This window comes from Tarenaya hassleriana, unplaced genomic scaffold (genome assembly GCF_000463585.1).
Source record: "Tarenaya hassleriana unplaced genomic scaffold, ASM46358v1 Cleome1, whole genome shotgun sequence".
Classification (NCBI taxonomy): Eukaryota; Viridiplantae; Streptophyta; class Magnoliopsida; order Brassicales; family Cleomaceae; genus Tarenaya; species Tarenaya hassleriana.
The window spans coordinates 4,044,754-4,062,771 of NW_010960187.1; the positions used below are offsets into that span (position 1 = coordinate 4,044,754).

The window sequence follows — 18,018 nt, forward strand, 5'->3', positions numbered from 1 at the left end:
ATTTCACTTTCATACTTGTAACTTTTTGTACTTAGTTTTTCCTCGTTCCTTCCTTGTTGACTCACACGTCAACGCATTAAATATTTATTAGAATATTTTATTTACCGATGCTTGCTTTTATTACGGTTTTCTAACAATAAATTTTGATTTTATGGTTTCCGATTCGCAATCAATAATCAGCTTAATTTGGACCATTAAATTATTTCGGAAATGCTTTTCCACGATCCCAAGGGTCGCCATAGGCACAATCATGTTTAGTCACTAACTTTTGTTTTGCCCTATATAGTTAAGAATTGGGTGCACATTTCAATTAAAAAAATAATTTAACAAGTAAAAAAAAACAGATAGGAACAAATACCAGGAAAAAAAAACAAAACTTAATTTTAAAATAAATATTTAAAATAGAATTAAACTAATCAAATCAGAATTAAACCAAATTTGATATAAAAATAGAATAAATACAATTTTTTTATAAACTTTTAAAAAATTCCGAAAAAACGAAATAAATTATAATTGATGTCTGAAATATCTACATTTGATCAAATTACACATTTCAAATTGAATCAATTTCTTTCATGTAAATTGTTAATTAAATCACTAAATTATTTAAATAAACATAAGTGGAGTAGTAGAATCTATACAAAGGATGGTTGGAGTGAATTCGGTATCACATGTTGCGCTAGCCTTTCTTTACCATGGCATCTTTTCTTCATTAAGACTCCACCTTTATTCATTTTATATTTGTTTTTCATAAGCCAGAACAATTTACAGCCATTCATGGGTTTCTTTTAATTTCTTTTATATATATTTTGGAGAATATCGCTTTTGTTGTTTATTAGAACAATTTATACATATGCTTTGACTGGCCTTGCAAACATAAAACAAAAATCAATCATTTTTTTTGGTAAAAAATAAAAAAAAAAATAGTGAAGCGATTTAGCTTTCTATCGTTTAATTCATCTTCATATATTGTTTTTTTTCTCTTTCCAACAATTATAAAAAAAAAATTGTGAAAATCATATACATATATATATATATATGTTGTGTGTGTGTGTTTATATTTGAAATAAATAGCTTTGACACACTAATTTATGTATATATATATATATATGTATATATATAATACGAACATTACGTGATTCGAAGTTGGAATATAATTAGTTATTTTGAAAGTGCCGAATACGCAACTGAACTACTGAAGATGAATCTGAGTATGAATAGTTTCTTATTTTTTTTCTTTCTAATATCACGCGTATTATGAGTCAACGTTGGCTGACTTTTGTAAGATTAGTCAAAACATCCAGAAACTTCCATACTTAAATAGAATTAATTACCATATTGCAGCTGGTTAATCTTTAAATAAATATTCCATATATAATAAATATATGTATAATCGTTTACAATAAAATTGGTGATTGTGTTCAGAAGTTGTTGTCATTTAATTTGGAGAAAAAAAAAACATTCGAGTATAAACAGAAAACGACAAGTGAAGTAGGGAAAAGGAAGAGCAAAGGTCTGATTTTACAAAATTAACCTTAATCGATAGCGATATTTACTATCCAATGCCACCGAACTTCCTCTCTATAAAGCCTCAAGTCCCCTGACTGTCCAAAGAACACTTGGATTCATAAACTCTTCATTTCTCAGAATTTTCAAAAATATTAATTAAATAATAAATCAATCTCTCTCTCTCTCGCTCCGATGGCGCGTCTTCTCTTCCGTCTTCTTGGAGAAACCGACTCTCCGCCTCCTCCTCCGCCGGACAGCTCCGCCTCGTTAAATTCCGACCTCGTCGTCATCCTCGCGGCTCTTCTCTGCGCCTTGATATGCGTCCTCGGCTTAATCGCCGTATCTCGATGCGCCTGGCTCCGCCGTTTCACCGCCGCTGATTCATCCGGTCAGGCTCCTTCTCCTCCGCCGCATCCAGCGGCGAACAAGGGGCTGAAAAAGAAGGTCCTCCGATCCCTCCCGAAGCTGACGTACTCGCCGGAGTCTCCGGAAGCCGAGAAATTCGCCGAGTGTGCGATCTGTCTGACGGAGTTCACCGCCGGCGACGAGATTAGGGTCCTGCCGCAGTGCGGCCACGGCTTCCACGTATCGTGTATCGACACGTGGCTTGGGTCCCACTCCTCGTGCCCCTCCTGCCGTCAGATCTTGGTGGTTGGCAGGTGTCAGAAGTGTGGCGGGTTGCCCGGTAGCTCCCATTCGTCCGGATCCGGGTCCGAACACGAGACCCGGTTCAAGCACCAAGCAGACGATCCCAACTTCTTGCCCTGATTCTTTTTCTTTTTCACTTCGTCTATTATACAAATGTGATTTTTAAAAATCGTCTTCCCCGTAATTTCAGAGGGTAAGTTTAATGTGTAATGTACATGTTTTATTGTAAAGTTTTTATGTGATAAATTCAAATCGATAGATGAAAAAGTTCAAACGATTTGTCTTGAAAACTCGCTTAGTTTATGAAAAATACAGCCCGCAAATTCATTTTTTATTTTATAGATTATCCTGAAAATTAATGCCAATAAAGGATATATATGTATATAATTGAATTCATTTAAACCAATAGTTTTAATTAAATACGAATTATATTGATTTTTTCCAAATCTAAATGAAGCATGAAAATGAACAACAACAAATAAAATTTAGTAAGTTATAAATATTTTTTTAATCAAAATTGATCTATAACCAATATTAAAATTGAATTAATATAACTATTGACAAATAAAAAATCGAATCAGTAAATAATTCAATCAGAATATAATGAAAACCTGAATTGTATATGCCCATTCTTTTGGAAAAATAAGTTCATGTGGCTTTCTCCCACATTTGTTTTGGAAAATGGTAGAAAAAAAAATACTAAAATAGAGGGAGGAAATAATATTATTTAGATGCATTACGTAATTATATATATAGAAAAGAAATTCGAGTTTTTTTCGTAGGAAACAGACACATGCCTAATTTGATTTGATTTGTGTGCAATTAGGCTTTGACATGGGAATATGCGGTGGAAACAAGGAGTTTAGTTCAAAAAATTTCATTTTGAAAATTTTGGTTGGAATTTAATTCATTTGATCTTAGAAAATTAAATCTAATTAATTTTTTATTTAGTTGAATCACTATATAAATACATATTAAATGGTTCAATAAGATCGGATTATTCAACCCTTACAGAAATCATCGTAATATCGTGATTTTGTAGTTGTGGATTATATGTAAATTCTTGTTTAATTACGCAGAAATATTCAAGGAAATGATATTATTTGCGTTATGTATTTGGCTGAGCTTTCACTTTCCAATTAATTAAGCCAAACTAATTGTCGGTTTGAATCCCATTTTTCTGTTATTTTTGTCTGTTTTTAATATATTAAAAAAAAAAGAAAAACTTCGTATTTTATAATTTTCTTATATATTTATTCTAAATTTATTCCGCTTATATTTATTTTTTAAACTTATAGTATGGTATGATACGGTATTGTGTGTTTGGTAATGGTTTGGTTTTTTATACTTACTCTGAACGAGATTGTGAGTTCGATTCCTCCGGAATTCTGAACTTTTTCTAAGTCGGATAACTTCGATTGGTTTACCTATTTTGCGTGATTTATCGACTATTGTGTGAGTCGGAGATTACTGTCCAAAATGTCGTCTGACCTGCATGGTCAACCGGCGTCCGGTCCGAATGGCTATAGCGATGGGTTCCCACGGTTAACAAAAAAACAAAAACAAAATGTCTTCCAATTTTAAAAACCTACCCAAAAAGGGGTGGTCGATATGCAAAACATTTAAAGATCTCGTGTTCGATTCTCTTTGGTGGATGTAATTTTTGGATCAATTAGAGCTCATATAAAAAGGTTAGTCCCGAGTCAGAAATTTACCTAGTTAGTGTATTCCAAAGATAGCAGCTAAGAATCCTCCGTTATAAAAAAAAAGGTTTTTAGTATCAAAATTTTAATATTAAGATATGATATTGACGTACATGGGGTATTACAGCGTTTCTGATAGAAAAAATAATTGATTACATTGATATATATATATATATACATATATATATATATGTCTTGATTTAAGTCGAAAAAGTAATAGTTTAATTAAACTTGAGAAGGGATATTTTTATTTTAAATAAGTTGAGTTTCAACCCAAGATATTCACATAACATATTCCGATTATTGGTTTCAGTTAATTTTACATAAAATCACTGTATAATGTATTGAATAAAATAAAGTGATTACAAGTCAAGACACGAAACGAGAATGTCTTGGTTTGTCTTATATCATTGACCTAACAAAAAAAAAAGACCATAATATTGCAATTAAAATAAATCGAGGAGGATTATAGTTTGATTAGGTAATAGTAAATAAATACACAGTTTAGATAATTAATAAAATTAAGTGGACGATATATATTCCTTTCTTTGAGGAGCCGTTGAATAAAATAAGGCGGCAGCTCCACCATCTAAATCTCATCATACACATTTCCACTATGGATAGTGCGGCCATGTGACTAAGTGCTCACCTTTCACATACACATATAATTATAAAATATATAAGAATAAATCATTTAATAAATATAAACGAATAAATTTGTAATTTTTAACAAATAACATGAGTATATTTATATATTTTTTTTTGGGAAAAATGAATCTATAGATAACTGGGTTTAAAAAATTCGAAATGGAACTTTAAATGTATAAGGTATCTGTAATTAGGTTGACAAATAAATGTGTAGAGTAGGCTTGTTGATGGTCCAAATTTCTTTCAAATGGGTTTACTAACCCATCTAAAATTTGAATTTATAGTCATCATCTCCATCTCATTTTTTTTTTCTATAATCACATTACATGATTTTACTAATTATAAAACCCTAATATGAAGTCTTTAGCATCTTAAAATAGTTTGAGCAAATGGTCATAAACCGTGAAATGAGAACATGAAACAATTAAGTTTTCACATAGACTTCAGCTTTTTTTTTCTTTTCTTTTACAAAAGCATGATTTCCCAAAGCAAATGATTAGAGGCTAAAGTTATTACCAATAATAAGGCTTCAGAGATTCTCTCACATTCCTGTTTCTGCATTATCATGTGAATGATTATGTCTTTATTCCCCAATGGGCTGTCACATATATATATATATATATATATATATATATGTATGTATATATATATGTATGTATACACACACACATATACAAGACTGAGAGAACACTTTAGAGCCGACTGGAGGATAAAGTTCATGCCATTTACATGACCATGATAAGCATTACTAGAATTTGTCACTTCTTCAATACCCTCAAGAAATTTTCATGTCCTACCACCTTTGTCTATAAGAAGCCGAAGATTGATGTCCCAAGAGATTTTACAGCATACATTGAACAGATCAAGTTCGGACAGAAACCAGACCAGGGGATCTATGAAGTAGTAGTGGTGGTAGTAGTAGTAGTAGTAGCAGTGGGGATTTGTCCTCCGAGCTTCACGACAACGACTTCAAGAATCCCGTCTGGTCTGAATCTTGGAGAAAACAACCGAGGATCAACTTGTCCTGGCAGATTAAACGAAACCGAAAACGGACCTGCCGGGCAAAACTGCTGCACTTGCATTCTGTATTTGCTTCCTGAGTCGTTTTCCATCGCTAGCTCGGGTACCTCTCCTTGGATGCATACCCTCCCTCCCTTCTGAATCTCGCATTTTATCTTATCTGTTCCAAAAAAAAAAAAAAGGCTTGTGTCAAGATTCGTCAAGTTGTGGCCCGGACATGAAGAACACAACTGAAGAAACTACGAATGTAAATAGCCTATCTAGTTCGCAGCCTATAACATATGCTCGGGTTTTACTCGAAAAAATCGACTCAACCCTCGACTACATGGAACTAACAACGGAAACTGGATCACTACATTTGTTTGTTGTAATTTAATCGTATATCTTTACTCCAAAACACCCTAATGACTCAACCTAATATATAACAAATCGCAGGATTTTCAGAGATATTTCATTTTCATCATCAGTTTATACTTGGAGGGGTATACAAGGTGCTTCTCTTATATAAAAAATGACATGAGAAGTGAAGAAATAATAGGTGCTTACTTTGATTTTTCTGGATTCCGGGCAAACAGACCCGGAAAATGTAAGCAGCTTCGCTCACGCCAATATCGACAAGACCGATGGGTGGTCCAACACTGCCTTCCTTTGCAGTTCCAGTCAATATGACATGTGGTATCACTTTCGGATGATCAGAATCATTCTCAGCATTCATAGTATCGGTTTGTGATTTGTTTCCACAAGGAATTAACCCCAAAATGGACCTGTTTGAATCGAAATTAAGATGGTCATGATTCAAGACCAAGTGAAACAGGTTAAGGAGAGACTTCTCCCACGACAGTGGCAAGTTGGAGAGACCGTGTTCAAACTCTCAAAGCATGGTTAATGCTCGCTAACACCATTTTTCATTCCTTTGAGAAAGAAATCTTGCCCAAAACATAAAAGTTTTCAAGAGCATTACAACAGAAATCAGTGAAGGCCAGACCAGATTCCATGTTCAACATTTCCAAACTCAGTGTCAAAGGAGACGACTTCCAATGAACCAATTTCGAAGCTCAACCACTGGGAAGTCATCTAGATTTCTGGGACTGGATTCGAAATTTAATCAATGAACAAAACAGAAACAGAGAAACACAGACAGTGACAATGGTTTATGACTCTAAATGCTGAAAAATCCCCGATTCCTTGTGTTTCAACCTTAAACCCGTAAGAATGGCGACAACTTGGGACTGTTTTGAGTTTAACCTTAAAGCCAAGAAACAATAGCGATAGAACCATGAAGCTTTCATCGTCCTCGTAAGAATATGAGCTAAAACCCTAAAAGAATCGAGTCCGTTTGACCGAAAACAAATGGGAAAAGCAAAAACTAAACAGTAATCGCACAAACAAACATCGCCGGAAACAAAACCCTAGTTTCCAGTGCCCGACCGAGATGGGTGAAAACCCATGAAATTTCTCTTGCCGATAGCGAAGATTTGGCTTCGGGCGAAGGCAAATAATGACTATAACGGCGTAACGATATATAAGATGAAACATCGCAACAAAGATCAGTAAGAGAATCCCGCGAGGACCAAATCCATGGCAGATTCGGCGTGAGTAAAAGTACCTTCAGACTTTTTCCGGTGGCTCACCGGCGGATTCGATGGCGGAACTCCGTCGTGGTTCGATCCTCAGAGTCTCCGAACGCCGTGAACGTCGTCACATATCCGAACGACTCAGGAGTCACTTAAATTCACAGTATTCAAAGTGGTCGAACAGAGCCAATCAATAGAAGCCACGTGTCACTTCCGTTGACCAAATTGACTGCATAAAGAGCAGTGGGGTTTATACTTTATAGTTATACGTTAAGCGAAAACATAACACTGAAACTATGGCAAATGCATGTCAGAAAATCTAAAGAATCTACGTGAGAGAGAGATACAAAGATCATAGATTTCCTCCGTACATGGAGTTCCGAGTTCCCAACTTGTGGGAAGCAACTGGTTACCTTAAGCTTTGTGTCTGATGAAATGACGACGGCCTTGAAAATCTAAAGAAACGGACAAAGGAATTCATCTCAAAGTCTGAAGAAAGAAAAACCCATAAATCTGGAACACTGAGAAGCTTCAAGAACAGCCACATGTCTCCATGGCAGAAATTACACAGACAGGAAGACAGAACACAATCAGAAAACGCCGACCATTTCTCCGATTTCAAACTAATAATCAGAAACCCTAAGATCATAGCACCCAGGAAAAAGAAAACCCACTGATTCCATACGACCGAACCAGAATCCAATTGGAAATTTCTATCGATACGGATCAGAGACAAGCTTAATAGTCAAAGCCCGCCTTCCTCTCTAGATTTCCCTAGGAGCACATCCACTTCATCGCCATAGATAATAATGCGTGTGTGTAAGCATATAAATAAAGAGAATTACCTCGATTTCGAAGATCATACATAAGCTAGTCTGGAGAGTAGATCAAAGATCGCCGTCGCTGAGAGGATCAAATTACGACAGAAAAGAGAGACGAGATCGGAAATGGGCATGAGTTTGTAAATTTGGCGAAAGAGCGAGGGTACTTTGGTCATAAAATAACTTAAAAAATGGTACTCGAATTAGAGAGAAATGGGCTTTCTTCTGATTCTAATAGTAATCGGGAGTGAAGGAAAGGCCCATATACGAAGCCCACTCAAAACTAAAATAAAAGTATATATTTACTATTTAAATTAAAACGAGAAGAAAAATAAACTCTAATTACTTAATAATTTGTTTTTATTTATTATCAAGATTAAAGAATTCACATATTGAGGGGGAAACCGTATTAATAATTTTAGAGAACCATATTATGTCAAACGAAAACAAAAGTCAAAAACTTCTTTTAGCTGTAAATAATCTACGTGCACGTTTTCTAATTTTCAGATTTTGACGTTTTGTGGTTAATTCTTTTCGTTTTTATATGGGTAAGTTTTTATATTTTTAAATTTAAATCGTAATTACATCAAATTTTGGTTCACTTTTAAATAGTTTTGATTTTCTATTTAGAAACAATTATATTTATTATGTTTTTATATAGAATTTTGGTTTTATTTAATTCACTTCGGTTGATCAATATTCGATTTGGTTTAACAATTGTTCGTATTTAAAAAAAACATTCTTTTTTATTTAGTATATCAACGATTTTTATTCATTTTAAATTAATTCAATTAAATCTAAACAAATCGTAATCAATTAATTTTTAAATAAAAAAAATTCATATCATAAACAACGACGGACCAACCTCAACATATAGATTCAGGATTAAATATTAAAACTCTAATTACCACTAACAATCATTAGAAATTTCAAAGTGGAAGCAGTGATGGGGAAATGTATTGCAAGGATAAAAGAAAACATGTTCCACTTACTTTGTCTTTATGAAAGGTCCATTCAGAACGTGACATGCACAAACTTCATTACAAAAAATATGTTAACTAAAATTTTGTTTTGCAATTAAAAAGCTTAACATTTGTCTTTAATTTTTTTTTTAACAATGGAATGTATAGAAAACAAAAAATTAACAATGTTATAATTTCTGCCCTTTATTTATCCACTTGTTATGGCAACAAAATCAATGTTTTAATAGTTCAAGAGTATTTACTTAAAATATTTTATAATATATTCGTAGAATATCCTTTCGATTAATACTCTATGATACATAGCATTCTGTTGAAATTTTGTTAATAAATTATACATCTCTGGATCACAAAACTTAACTCATCATATATTTTTTTAAATGGTCATTTTTAAAAATATAATACTATGATATTCTAAATATTTCTTCCAGAATATCATTTATGGAATGAAAACATTTATACGAATAATAGTTTAAAGATTGATTTTAAATATATTTTAATTTTTGTTTTATAACTTTGTTGTTATAGTGCCTTTCCATAGTTTAAAACGTGACCAATTATTAAACTACACATTAAAAAAACGAATGTTAAATTTAGATAATAAAAAATAGGCTTTATAATTTTTGTTTTATAATTTTCATATTATTATTTTTATATAAATTAAACTTTATTTTCTTGATAAAACAATCTAAAGAAAATTTACATTATAAACGTAAAAATAAACTCAAATTAAACAAATAAAATTCATATATTCAAGACTATTCACTTATCAATGGTATTTATATAATAATTTATACTTATTTTCCTTTTAGAAAAAAAAATGTTATTTTTATAATGAATTTAAAGTGCAATATTTTGTTAAAAATATTATGATTTCACTTTTTAATAAATAATTTATAGTTTAAGACTTTTAATTGTCTAATAATTTTAAAATGTATTTTTTTATTTAAATATACTAATAGAAGGGTTTTTATGTAACTAATAGAAGGTTTTAAATAAGGCTGGACTGCATTTTGTGGCATTTTAATAACCTTTTAAGGTCTAGGGTTTCTTTACACTGAAATTAATCAATAGGAAAATATTATGCCAAGAAGAAGAAGATATCATGCCCTTAGTTAATTAAACTTATAATTTATTAATGGAATCAATATAATGTCTAATAAAAGAAAAACATTTATGACAAATTAAATTGAGTAAAGAGAAACCTAGACTAGATGAGAAGAATACAGCCATATATAATATATGATTTTGCATTTTTTTTAAAATTAATTTAAAATCGAACGGGAAGCGGGCCCCAGCATAGGCCCGCGTTCATCTCCTTTAAAACTTCCCAATCTCTCTCCCTTCTTCTCTCCACACTTATCACACCTCTCTCGCCGGTAAACCTCCATGGACGTTCGCCGGCGATCTCCGAAGCCGCCGGCATCCGATGTATCCTTCAATGGATTCCACAGTAATCGTTCCCCGTCCACGGTAGACCACCACCGTTCTCCGGATCCGTCGCCGAAGGCCTCTGATGCGCTTCCTCTCCCTCTCTACCTCACCAACGCCGTCTTCTTCACGCTCTTCTTCTCCGTCGCGTACTATCTACTCCACCGATGGCGCGAAAAGATCCGATCCAACACGCCTCTCCACGTCGTCACGCTCTCCGAGCTCGGCGCCATTGTCGCACTTATCGCATCCTTCATCTATCTCCTAGGGTTCTTCGGTATCGATTTCGTTCAGTCGTTCATCTCACGTGCCTCCGGTGAGACATGGGATATCTCCGACGGGGGAGATGCCGAAAGGAGCTTCCTTATTGGCGACGACGATCACCGCCTCGTCACATGCTCTCCTCCGCCTCCCTCTGCTGTTTCCATCTCCAAATTACCCACTCCGGAACCTGTGATCAGCGCACTGATGGGCGAGGAAGACGAACGAATCGTAAGATCTGTCCTTGACGGTGGGATTCCGTCGTACTCTCTCGAATCTCGTCTCGGTGATTGCAAAAGAGCGGCGGCAATCCGGAGAGAGGCGCTCCAGAGGGCGACAGGGAGATCTCTGAAGGGATTACCTTTGGAGGGGTTCGACTACGAGTCAGTGTTAGGGCAATGCTGCGAAATGCCGGTGGGGTACGTGCAGATTCCAGTGGGGATTGCCGGACCTCTCTTGCTCGATGGGTTTGAGTACTCGATTCCAATGGCGACAACCGAAGGATGTTTGGTGGCGAGCACCAACAGAGGCTGCAAGGCCATCGCCATCTCCGGCGGAGCCACCAGTACGGTCCTGAGGGACGGCATGAGCCGAGCCCCCGTCGTCCGATTCGAGTCTGCCAAACGGGCATCCGAGCTGAAGTTTTTCTTGGAAAATCCAGACAATTTCGACACTATTTCCGTGGTTTTTAACAGGTCAATCGTTTTACTTTTCTGGGTTTCATCTGATTATTACAAGTCGATTTCGATTGGATAAGCAAGAATTCAAACTGATGGGGATTTGAAGGAATTGGACTGATGAAAGATCTTCGTCGTATTCTGGATGCAGATCAAGTAGATTTGCTAGGCTACAAAGTGTTAAATGTTCACTTGCTGGGAAGAATGTATATATGAGGTTTAGCTGTAGCACGGGTGATGCCATGGGGATGAACATGGTTTCCAAAGGGGTGCAGAATGTCCTCGAATACTTGTTGGATGAGTTTCCCGACATGGATGTCATTGGAATCTCCGGTGAGTTCTTTCTCTGATTCTGCTCAGTTTCTCTGCTTCTTTCTGCTATCTTTCTCCTTGTGTGTTGCTAGATCCAATATGATATCTGTGTAAATCTTCCTATCTTAGTCTCTGGACTCCTGGTCTCTTCTCATCTGATATGCTTTTTCAGTATCTTGTAGAATTCTGCAGATACCTTTGTTTGTTTGATCTCATCTTTTAGATTCTTGTTTCTGTCAACCTGATCATTTCAAGAATCGATGTCACGAGTCTTACGTTATCTTATCCTTCAGGTAATTTTTGTTCCGACAAGAAACCTGCAGCCGTAAACTGGATCGAGGGTCGTGGTAAATCAGTGGTTTGCGAGGCAGTAATCAGGGGAGAGACAGTTCACAAGGTTTTGAAAACGAGTGTAGCTTCACTGGTCGAGCTCAACATGCTCAAGAACCTCGCTGGCTCCGCTGTGGCCGGTGCCCTCGGGGGATTTAACGCCCATGCGAGTAACATAGTCTCTGCTATATTTATAGCCACTGGCCAGGATCCAGCCCAAAACGTAGAGAGTTCTCATTGCATTACCATGATGGAAGCTGTCAATGATGGCAAGGATCTCCATATATCTGTCACTATGCCTTCCATCGAGGTGATTTCGACTCTCTTTTTTATGTCGTTGCTGCAATGTCTCGTGGAATGTACCGACACATTGATGATACCGAACTCAAAAAACGGGCATTTTGCTAATCGTAGGTGGGAACAGTTGGAGGAGGAACGCAGCTGGCGTCGCAGGCAGCGTGTCTGAATGTGCTGGGGGTAAAAGGGGCGAGCAAGGAGTCGCCCGGGATGAACTCGAGGCGGCTAGCGTCTGTCGTGGCGGGAGCGGTTCTGGCGGGTGAACTCTCACTGATGTCAGCCATTGCAGCCGGACAACTTGTGAAGAGTCACATGAAATACAACAGATCCAGCCGAGACATGTCTGCCGCCTCTACATAACAACAAGGACAAGAACAACATTGTCTTTGGGATTCCTACTAGGAGCTTGTCTGTCTATTTCATTATATATATATATATATATATATATATATATATATATATATATATATATGTGTGTGTGTATATATTGGTGTGAAAATTTTATGATTTCCTTTCACTGTCTTTGTATTTTGTTTGTTTGTTTTGTTAGGTCTTTTATGTTTGTAATGAATTGAAACCTTTGAATGTTCATTCTTTGCGCTCATTTTAGATTGGCACTTTATATTTCAACCCAAAAAAAAAAAACTTTAGAACAACTTTTGGGATGGATATTTCATTTTTTATTTATTAGTCATTTTCAAGTTTGACTTTTGTAAAAGCTCCTATAATTCGATCGTTTTTTTATTTTTTTATAAATTAGGTTATCTATGAAAAATATTTATTATCTAAAGAAATTTTCCTTTTGATTTTTTAATTTTCTTATTTGATTTAAATTCAAGAAATGAATTTATTTTTTATTTTTAACATTAAATCAGTTTGAAAACATTCGCACCATTTTATATATCTGTTGTGTTTGTCCGATGAAATCGAATCTGACCTATTCAACCCTTAGATTATTCATGACTCATCAATGAATCAAATCTATATCATATTTAATGGATTGGTTGGGCTACGCCAATGGCCCAATGGTAATTATATACATACACAATACAAAATTACTGGAATTAGATATATGGCCCAAAAATAATAGATATTTCAAAAGTTTTTTTAAAAAAACTGGCAATATTCTGATTTTTAAAGTATAAAATTAACCCATATAACTAAACACTAGATTTAAGGTTAAATCCTAATATTAGAGTAAATGACTTTAAACTCCGTACTTTATAAATTATGATTTAAGAAAATACACACACACACACACACACTATATTCGCCCAAAAAATAATTAATTTCGAACAAAATTCGCAATACTGTTGAAACGTTTTCAGGCTTAATGCGGCCCAAAAGCTGTTCGGCCTTTGAATATGGCCAGGTATGCATTTGGGACCCACTTCACGTGCATTGTACACGTCATTAAATCCACGTGGACGACCACTACGGTTTTGTCCTATCCGAGTGGGTCCCACTTGGACCCAAAACCTTGGCAATAAGTCCACGACGGTTAGGTAGACACATGGGCCCTCATATTAGGCAATTTGCGCCGACTGACTGTGCTGCTCTGCGTAATTATTTACAAAATATATCATTTCAATATTTTTAAATTAATAACGGTTAAAAAAACATGCATAAAATTATTTAAATACAGCATATATAATCTCTTCCCAGCATATGATACCAACAAAATAATAATGTATGAATATTCTTATTTATAATTCGCAATAGGTTTGTTGTTCTCTTGATTTGGATGTTTGTTTACAAATAATAAAATTGATATTTTTTTCTTGGTTTACTAATAATTGGTCGTGTACTTCCATCAGACTTATTCCTATCCATTTTCCCTTAAAACCTTGTTAAATCTAAATATTAATTTCTTAAACCAATATGCATCCTTATATTTTTTTTTATAAAGAAATCTCCTTAAAAAAAACCATATTAAATTCGAGCTTTTTATCAAATATATTTTCGAACGGTCGTTTTACTTTTGCGTGTAAAATAAATGAATAAGATAATGGGTGGATGGGGTAATGGGAAGATCATCACACCAGCGGTGAAATATGAGATGGCGACTTTGTCAACAAGATTGACCCGTAATTTCCTGATTTTGTCTAAATACTCTTTAATTTATTAAAATACAGATAGAGTGGGGCTACTAATTTAAAATATATTAACTAATTGTTTAAATTTATTAATTTAATCATTTATGTACACTCCAAATATTGAGCTGTGGCCATATCATCACTACCTTAACAACTCTATGGATTATTCTTGCAATACCAAATTTCAATCGAAACAAGTTTATTCAATATATGTATGTATGTATGTATGTATCAATATATGTATGTATGTATGTATGTATGTATGTATGTATGTATGTATGTATGTATGTATGTATGTATGTATGTATGTATGTTGAAATGAAAAAGTGTGATAGATATGCATGGCACTTGCGAACAAAATAGGTGGGTCCAAAAATTTAAACATGGAATCAAAGCTGATGGGATCGTGATATGAGAGCCGCGAACTATCCTTCGTGTTCCCTTCGCCTTTTCCCCTTTTTCCGTGGGCGCTTTCATGCCTGACTGACTGCGGCTCGAATTCTTGAGTGGTATTATCGAATATTAATTAAGGGTTATATAATTTATGAAACTATATATATATAGAGCGACCAACACGTTCAAGGGGCGGTCCAAAATGCTCGGGATATTCTTGTTAATTATGCATTAGGCGTGATATATAAAGTATAATTCTCCTCGTCTTGGACACTCGATGGCGGCAAAACCCATACGTGCATCGGCATTATAAATGAACCGACGAAAATGTTTTATAATGGCCATAATAAATCTATCGAAATTGAAATATGACACGTCAACCTATGGGAATGTGTATGGATGCTAATTCCTAGGACTTCACTTGTTTAGGTCCTTTTATGCATATATATATATATATATATATACATATTTAAATACCCATGTATGATGTATATACATGTATATATATATATGTATATAGTGATATCCGATGAGTTGACATAACGAATTAGTGTTTAGGATGTAATTTAGGCAAATAACATATTTTTTTTGTAAGTGATAAACTTGACATAATCTATTATTGTAAGTGGATGGTATCTCCTCGGATTATAAAATCGGATGTCATGAACAAACCCATTAAATAACACTTGGCATGAAGTCGCCGTAGCAAATTGTGGTTTTAAAGATATAATACAATGATGCAAGTCAAAATTATATTTTACGATTAAATAAAATCTAAAAAATTAAAATTTATCCGTGAAAACTGTATTAATTTAATGGTTATATAATCTTGTAATAAGAGTATGTAGGAATATCTACGCAAATCTAGGACTCATTTCAATAGTAATCTAATGTACTTTGTCACGTTGTAGCTCGGCTTATATTATATATATATATATATATATATATATTGTTTAACAAGTTGTCAATCATTTTCACCAAATAAAGTATTTGACTTTATTTGGCTTGTCACTAAGAATCTAATTAGATTTTCGTCGTTAATCTTTTAGTAAAAAGCAAAATGTATAAACCCATGGCTTCTCTAAATGCCTCCCTAGGAGGTTAATGAGCTTATTCCATTAGAAGAGGAGAGCGTATCATGCACGCGCAAAGAAGTGAACGTGGGACTCCTTTAGTCGCCACTCCAAACAGAAAATAATGCGAATATTTTAGAAAATTAATTTAGAATTTTACTATTGGAAAATAATTATTTAGCTAATTATGAAGGGTAAATTGCTCTACAAAAACAAAATTTATCGCTTTCAATTTTTGTGTGCAGCCTAAATTAACCCGTGACATTAAAAAATGAACTCATAGTTGTCTTCCGATAAATAATACATTAATTGTATTTTTACATATTTTGATATAATAAAATCCATCTGAATTGCCCCTTTCTAAAATTAAAGTACCGGGAATTTTTTTATATTATAAAACTTCTCCTACCAGAAAAAAAATAATTTTTGAGCCATCTCCAAAATTTATTTTCTTCTCTTCTTCTCCATTCAAAAGCTAAAAGCCAAAAGAACAAGAATGAGAAAAAAAGAACAGACAATGCCCGAGGAAGAAACCCTAATATTCTCCTCTTCCATTTCATGCAAGTACATATGTACACCTATACATACATAAATACATACATACATAAATGCATATTTATATTTCGGCATATAATATATACTGAGCTAAAAAAATAGTAGAAAATGAACTGTATATCGGCTAAATTCACGGCCTCTCTGCTTTTTGATTGATGCGTTTCTTCTATTTTTCAGGTCGGACCAAAATTTCTTGCAGACTCTGTACATGAACTAAAATCTCCAACTTCAAAATTTTTTTTCTCATTTTTTTTTCAGAATTCCAGATCGAACTGAATACGACGTCGTATCTGCTGACAATCTAGGGTTTCTCGCGAGGAAAAAAGCGCTGGAACACATTCACAGCACAAGAGTGAAGTGCGTGCTCCTTTTGTTGTTTGTTGTCCTTTTTTTTTTTCAGTTTCTGTTCTTTGGTTCTCTATTGTCGGCTTGCGTAACTAACCATCCCCATCTATTGGCTCCTGAAATCCTGATTTTGATTTCTCTTCGATCTTGAAATTAGGATTTCAACACGACCCCCATCATCGCCGCCTCGCATCCATAACCCAGGAGCAAGAACAAGAACAAGAAATTAAGACGACCCAGATGGTCAATTAGAGTAAATAATCTTTCCATTTTCTTGATTTTTTTTTTCTCTCAATCTGATTCTGGCGAATAAACAGCAGTGATGGAAGGAAGTTACGACCAAGGCGGTGGAGGCAGGTACTTCCATAACCTCTTCCGACCGGAGATTCATCACCAGTTCCAGACGCATCCTCAGAATCTTCACCACCATCAGAATCAGCAGCAACCGGGTTCGGATGATTCGAGGGACTGCGACTCAAACAAGGACAGCCATCCGGGTCGACCCGACTCCGACCCCGCAACATCCAGCTCAGCACCGCCGAAGCGGCCACGTGGACGACCACCGGGGTCCAAGAACAAGCCCAAGACCCCCATCATAGTCACGCGAGACAGCCCAAATTCCCTTAGATCTCATGTTCTTGAAGTCTCTTCCGGCGCCGACATCATCGAAAGCATCTCCACCTACGCTGTCCGGAAAGGAAGAGGAATCTCTGTCCTCGGCGGCAACGGAACCGTCGCCAACGTCACCATCCGTCAGCCCACGACGGCTTCCGGTGGCGGCGGAGCCGGAGGAGTTGTCAGTTTACATGGAAGATTTGAGATTCTTTCTCTGACGGGGACGGTTCTACCGCCGCCAGCACCGCCGGGAGCCGGAGGGCTGTCCATATTTCTCGCCGGAGGGCAAGGTCAGGTGGTCGGAGGGAGTGTGGTGGCACCGCTCGTGGCGTCAGGTCCGGTGATACTAATGGCGGCTTCGTTCTCGAACGCAGTATTCGATAGGCTTCCGGTAGGCGAAGAGGATGAGGAGGAGGAGGGAGGAGGTGTGCAGCACGCACCGCCGCCGTCGACATCTCCGCCGTCTGGGTTGACCACGGGAGGAGGAGGTCATCAGGGGCAGTTAGGAGGTAATGTGGGTGGTTATGCGTTTTCCGGTGACCCTCATTTGGTTGGATGGGGCACTGGAAGCATTTCACGACCACCCTTTTAATCTTCAATCGAAATTTAAATATTTCCCGAATTTTATGTGCATTATTTCGTTTTCTTACCACTTTGACATCTTCATTAATTTGGACCTTTTGTTTATATATATATGTGCTGTTTCTGCCTGAAATCCATGTTGTCGAAT

The 18,018-nt window shown here is 35.6% G+C and overlaps 4 protein-coding genes across 10 annotated transcripts; 3 read left to right on the forward strand and 1 right to left on the reverse strand.

The window, feature by feature from the left end:
- The first annotated feature begins 1,502 nt into the window (after positions 1-1,502).
- On the forward strand, positions 1,503-2,490 carry LOC104809883 (RING-H2 finger protein ATL80-like). Its single transcript, XM_010535990.2, has one exon. It carries the CDS (start codon positions 1,702-1,704, stop codon positions 2,275-2,277), a length of 576 nt encoding a protein of 191 aa, XP_010534292.1. The 5' UTR covers positions 1,503-1,701; the 3' UTR covers positions 2,278-2,490.
- A 2,688-nt stretch (positions 2,491-5,178) lies between these two features.
- LOC104809894 (increased DNA methylation 3) lies at positions 5,179-8,057 on the reverse strand. 2 transcript variants are annotated; one of them, XM_010536001.2, is made up of 5 exons: positions 7,948-8,057; positions 7,516-7,557; positions 7,135-7,331; positions 6,075-6,292; positions 5,179-5,688 (listed from the first exon to the last, which is right to left on the reverse strand). In XM_010536001.2, the coding sequence occupies exons 4-5, from the start codon at positions 6,241-6,243 to the stop codon at positions 5,402-5,404; spliced, it is 456 nt and encodes a 151-aa protein (XP_010534303.1). In that variant the 5' UTR covers positions 6,244-6,292; positions 7,135-7,331; positions 7,516-7,557; positions 7,948-8,057; the 3' UTR covers positions 5,179-5,401. The 2 variants fall into 2 exon arrangements, with proteins under 2 accessions (XP_010534303.1, XP_010534311.1); XM_010536009.2 differs by lacking the exon at positions 7,516-7,557 and having other exon boundaries at positions 7,948-8,055.
- Positions 8,058-10,248: 2,191 nt separating this feature from the next.
- Positions 10,249-12,815, forward strand: LOC104809909 (3-hydroxy-3-methylglutaryl-coenzyme A reductase 1-like). The gene is made up of 4 exons (XM_010536020.2): positions 10,249-11,290; positions 11,424-11,605; positions 11,878-12,224; positions 12,329-12,815. The coding sequence occupies exons 1-4, from the start codon at positions 10,293-10,295 to the stop codon at positions 12,569-12,571; spliced, it is 1,770 nt and encodes a 589-aa protein (XP_010534322.1). The 5' UTR covers positions 10,249-10,292; the 3' UTR covers positions 12,572-12,815.
- Positions 12,816-16,421: 3,606 nt separating this feature from the next.
- LOC104809917 (AT-hook motif nuclear-localized protein 27-like) lies at positions 16,422-18,018 on the forward strand. 6 transcript variants are annotated; one of them, XM_010536044.1, is made up of 3 exons: positions 16,422-16,505; positions 16,587-16,685; positions 16,831-18,018. In XM_010536044.1, exon 3 carries the CDS (start codon positions 16,996-16,998, stop codon positions 17,878-17,880), a length of 885 nt encoding a protein of 294 aa, XP_010534346.1. In that variant the 5' UTR covers positions 16,422-16,505; positions 16,587-16,685; positions 16,831-16,995; the 3' UTR covers positions 17,881-18,018. The 6 variants fall into 6 exon arrangements, with proteins under 6 accessions (XP_010534346.1, XP_010534366.1, XP_010534381.1 ...); XM_010536064.2 differs by having other exon boundaries at positions 16,448-16,505; positions 16,634-16,685; XM_010536079.1 differs by having other exon boundaries at positions 16,455-16,685; positions 16,831-16,926; positions 16,991-18,018.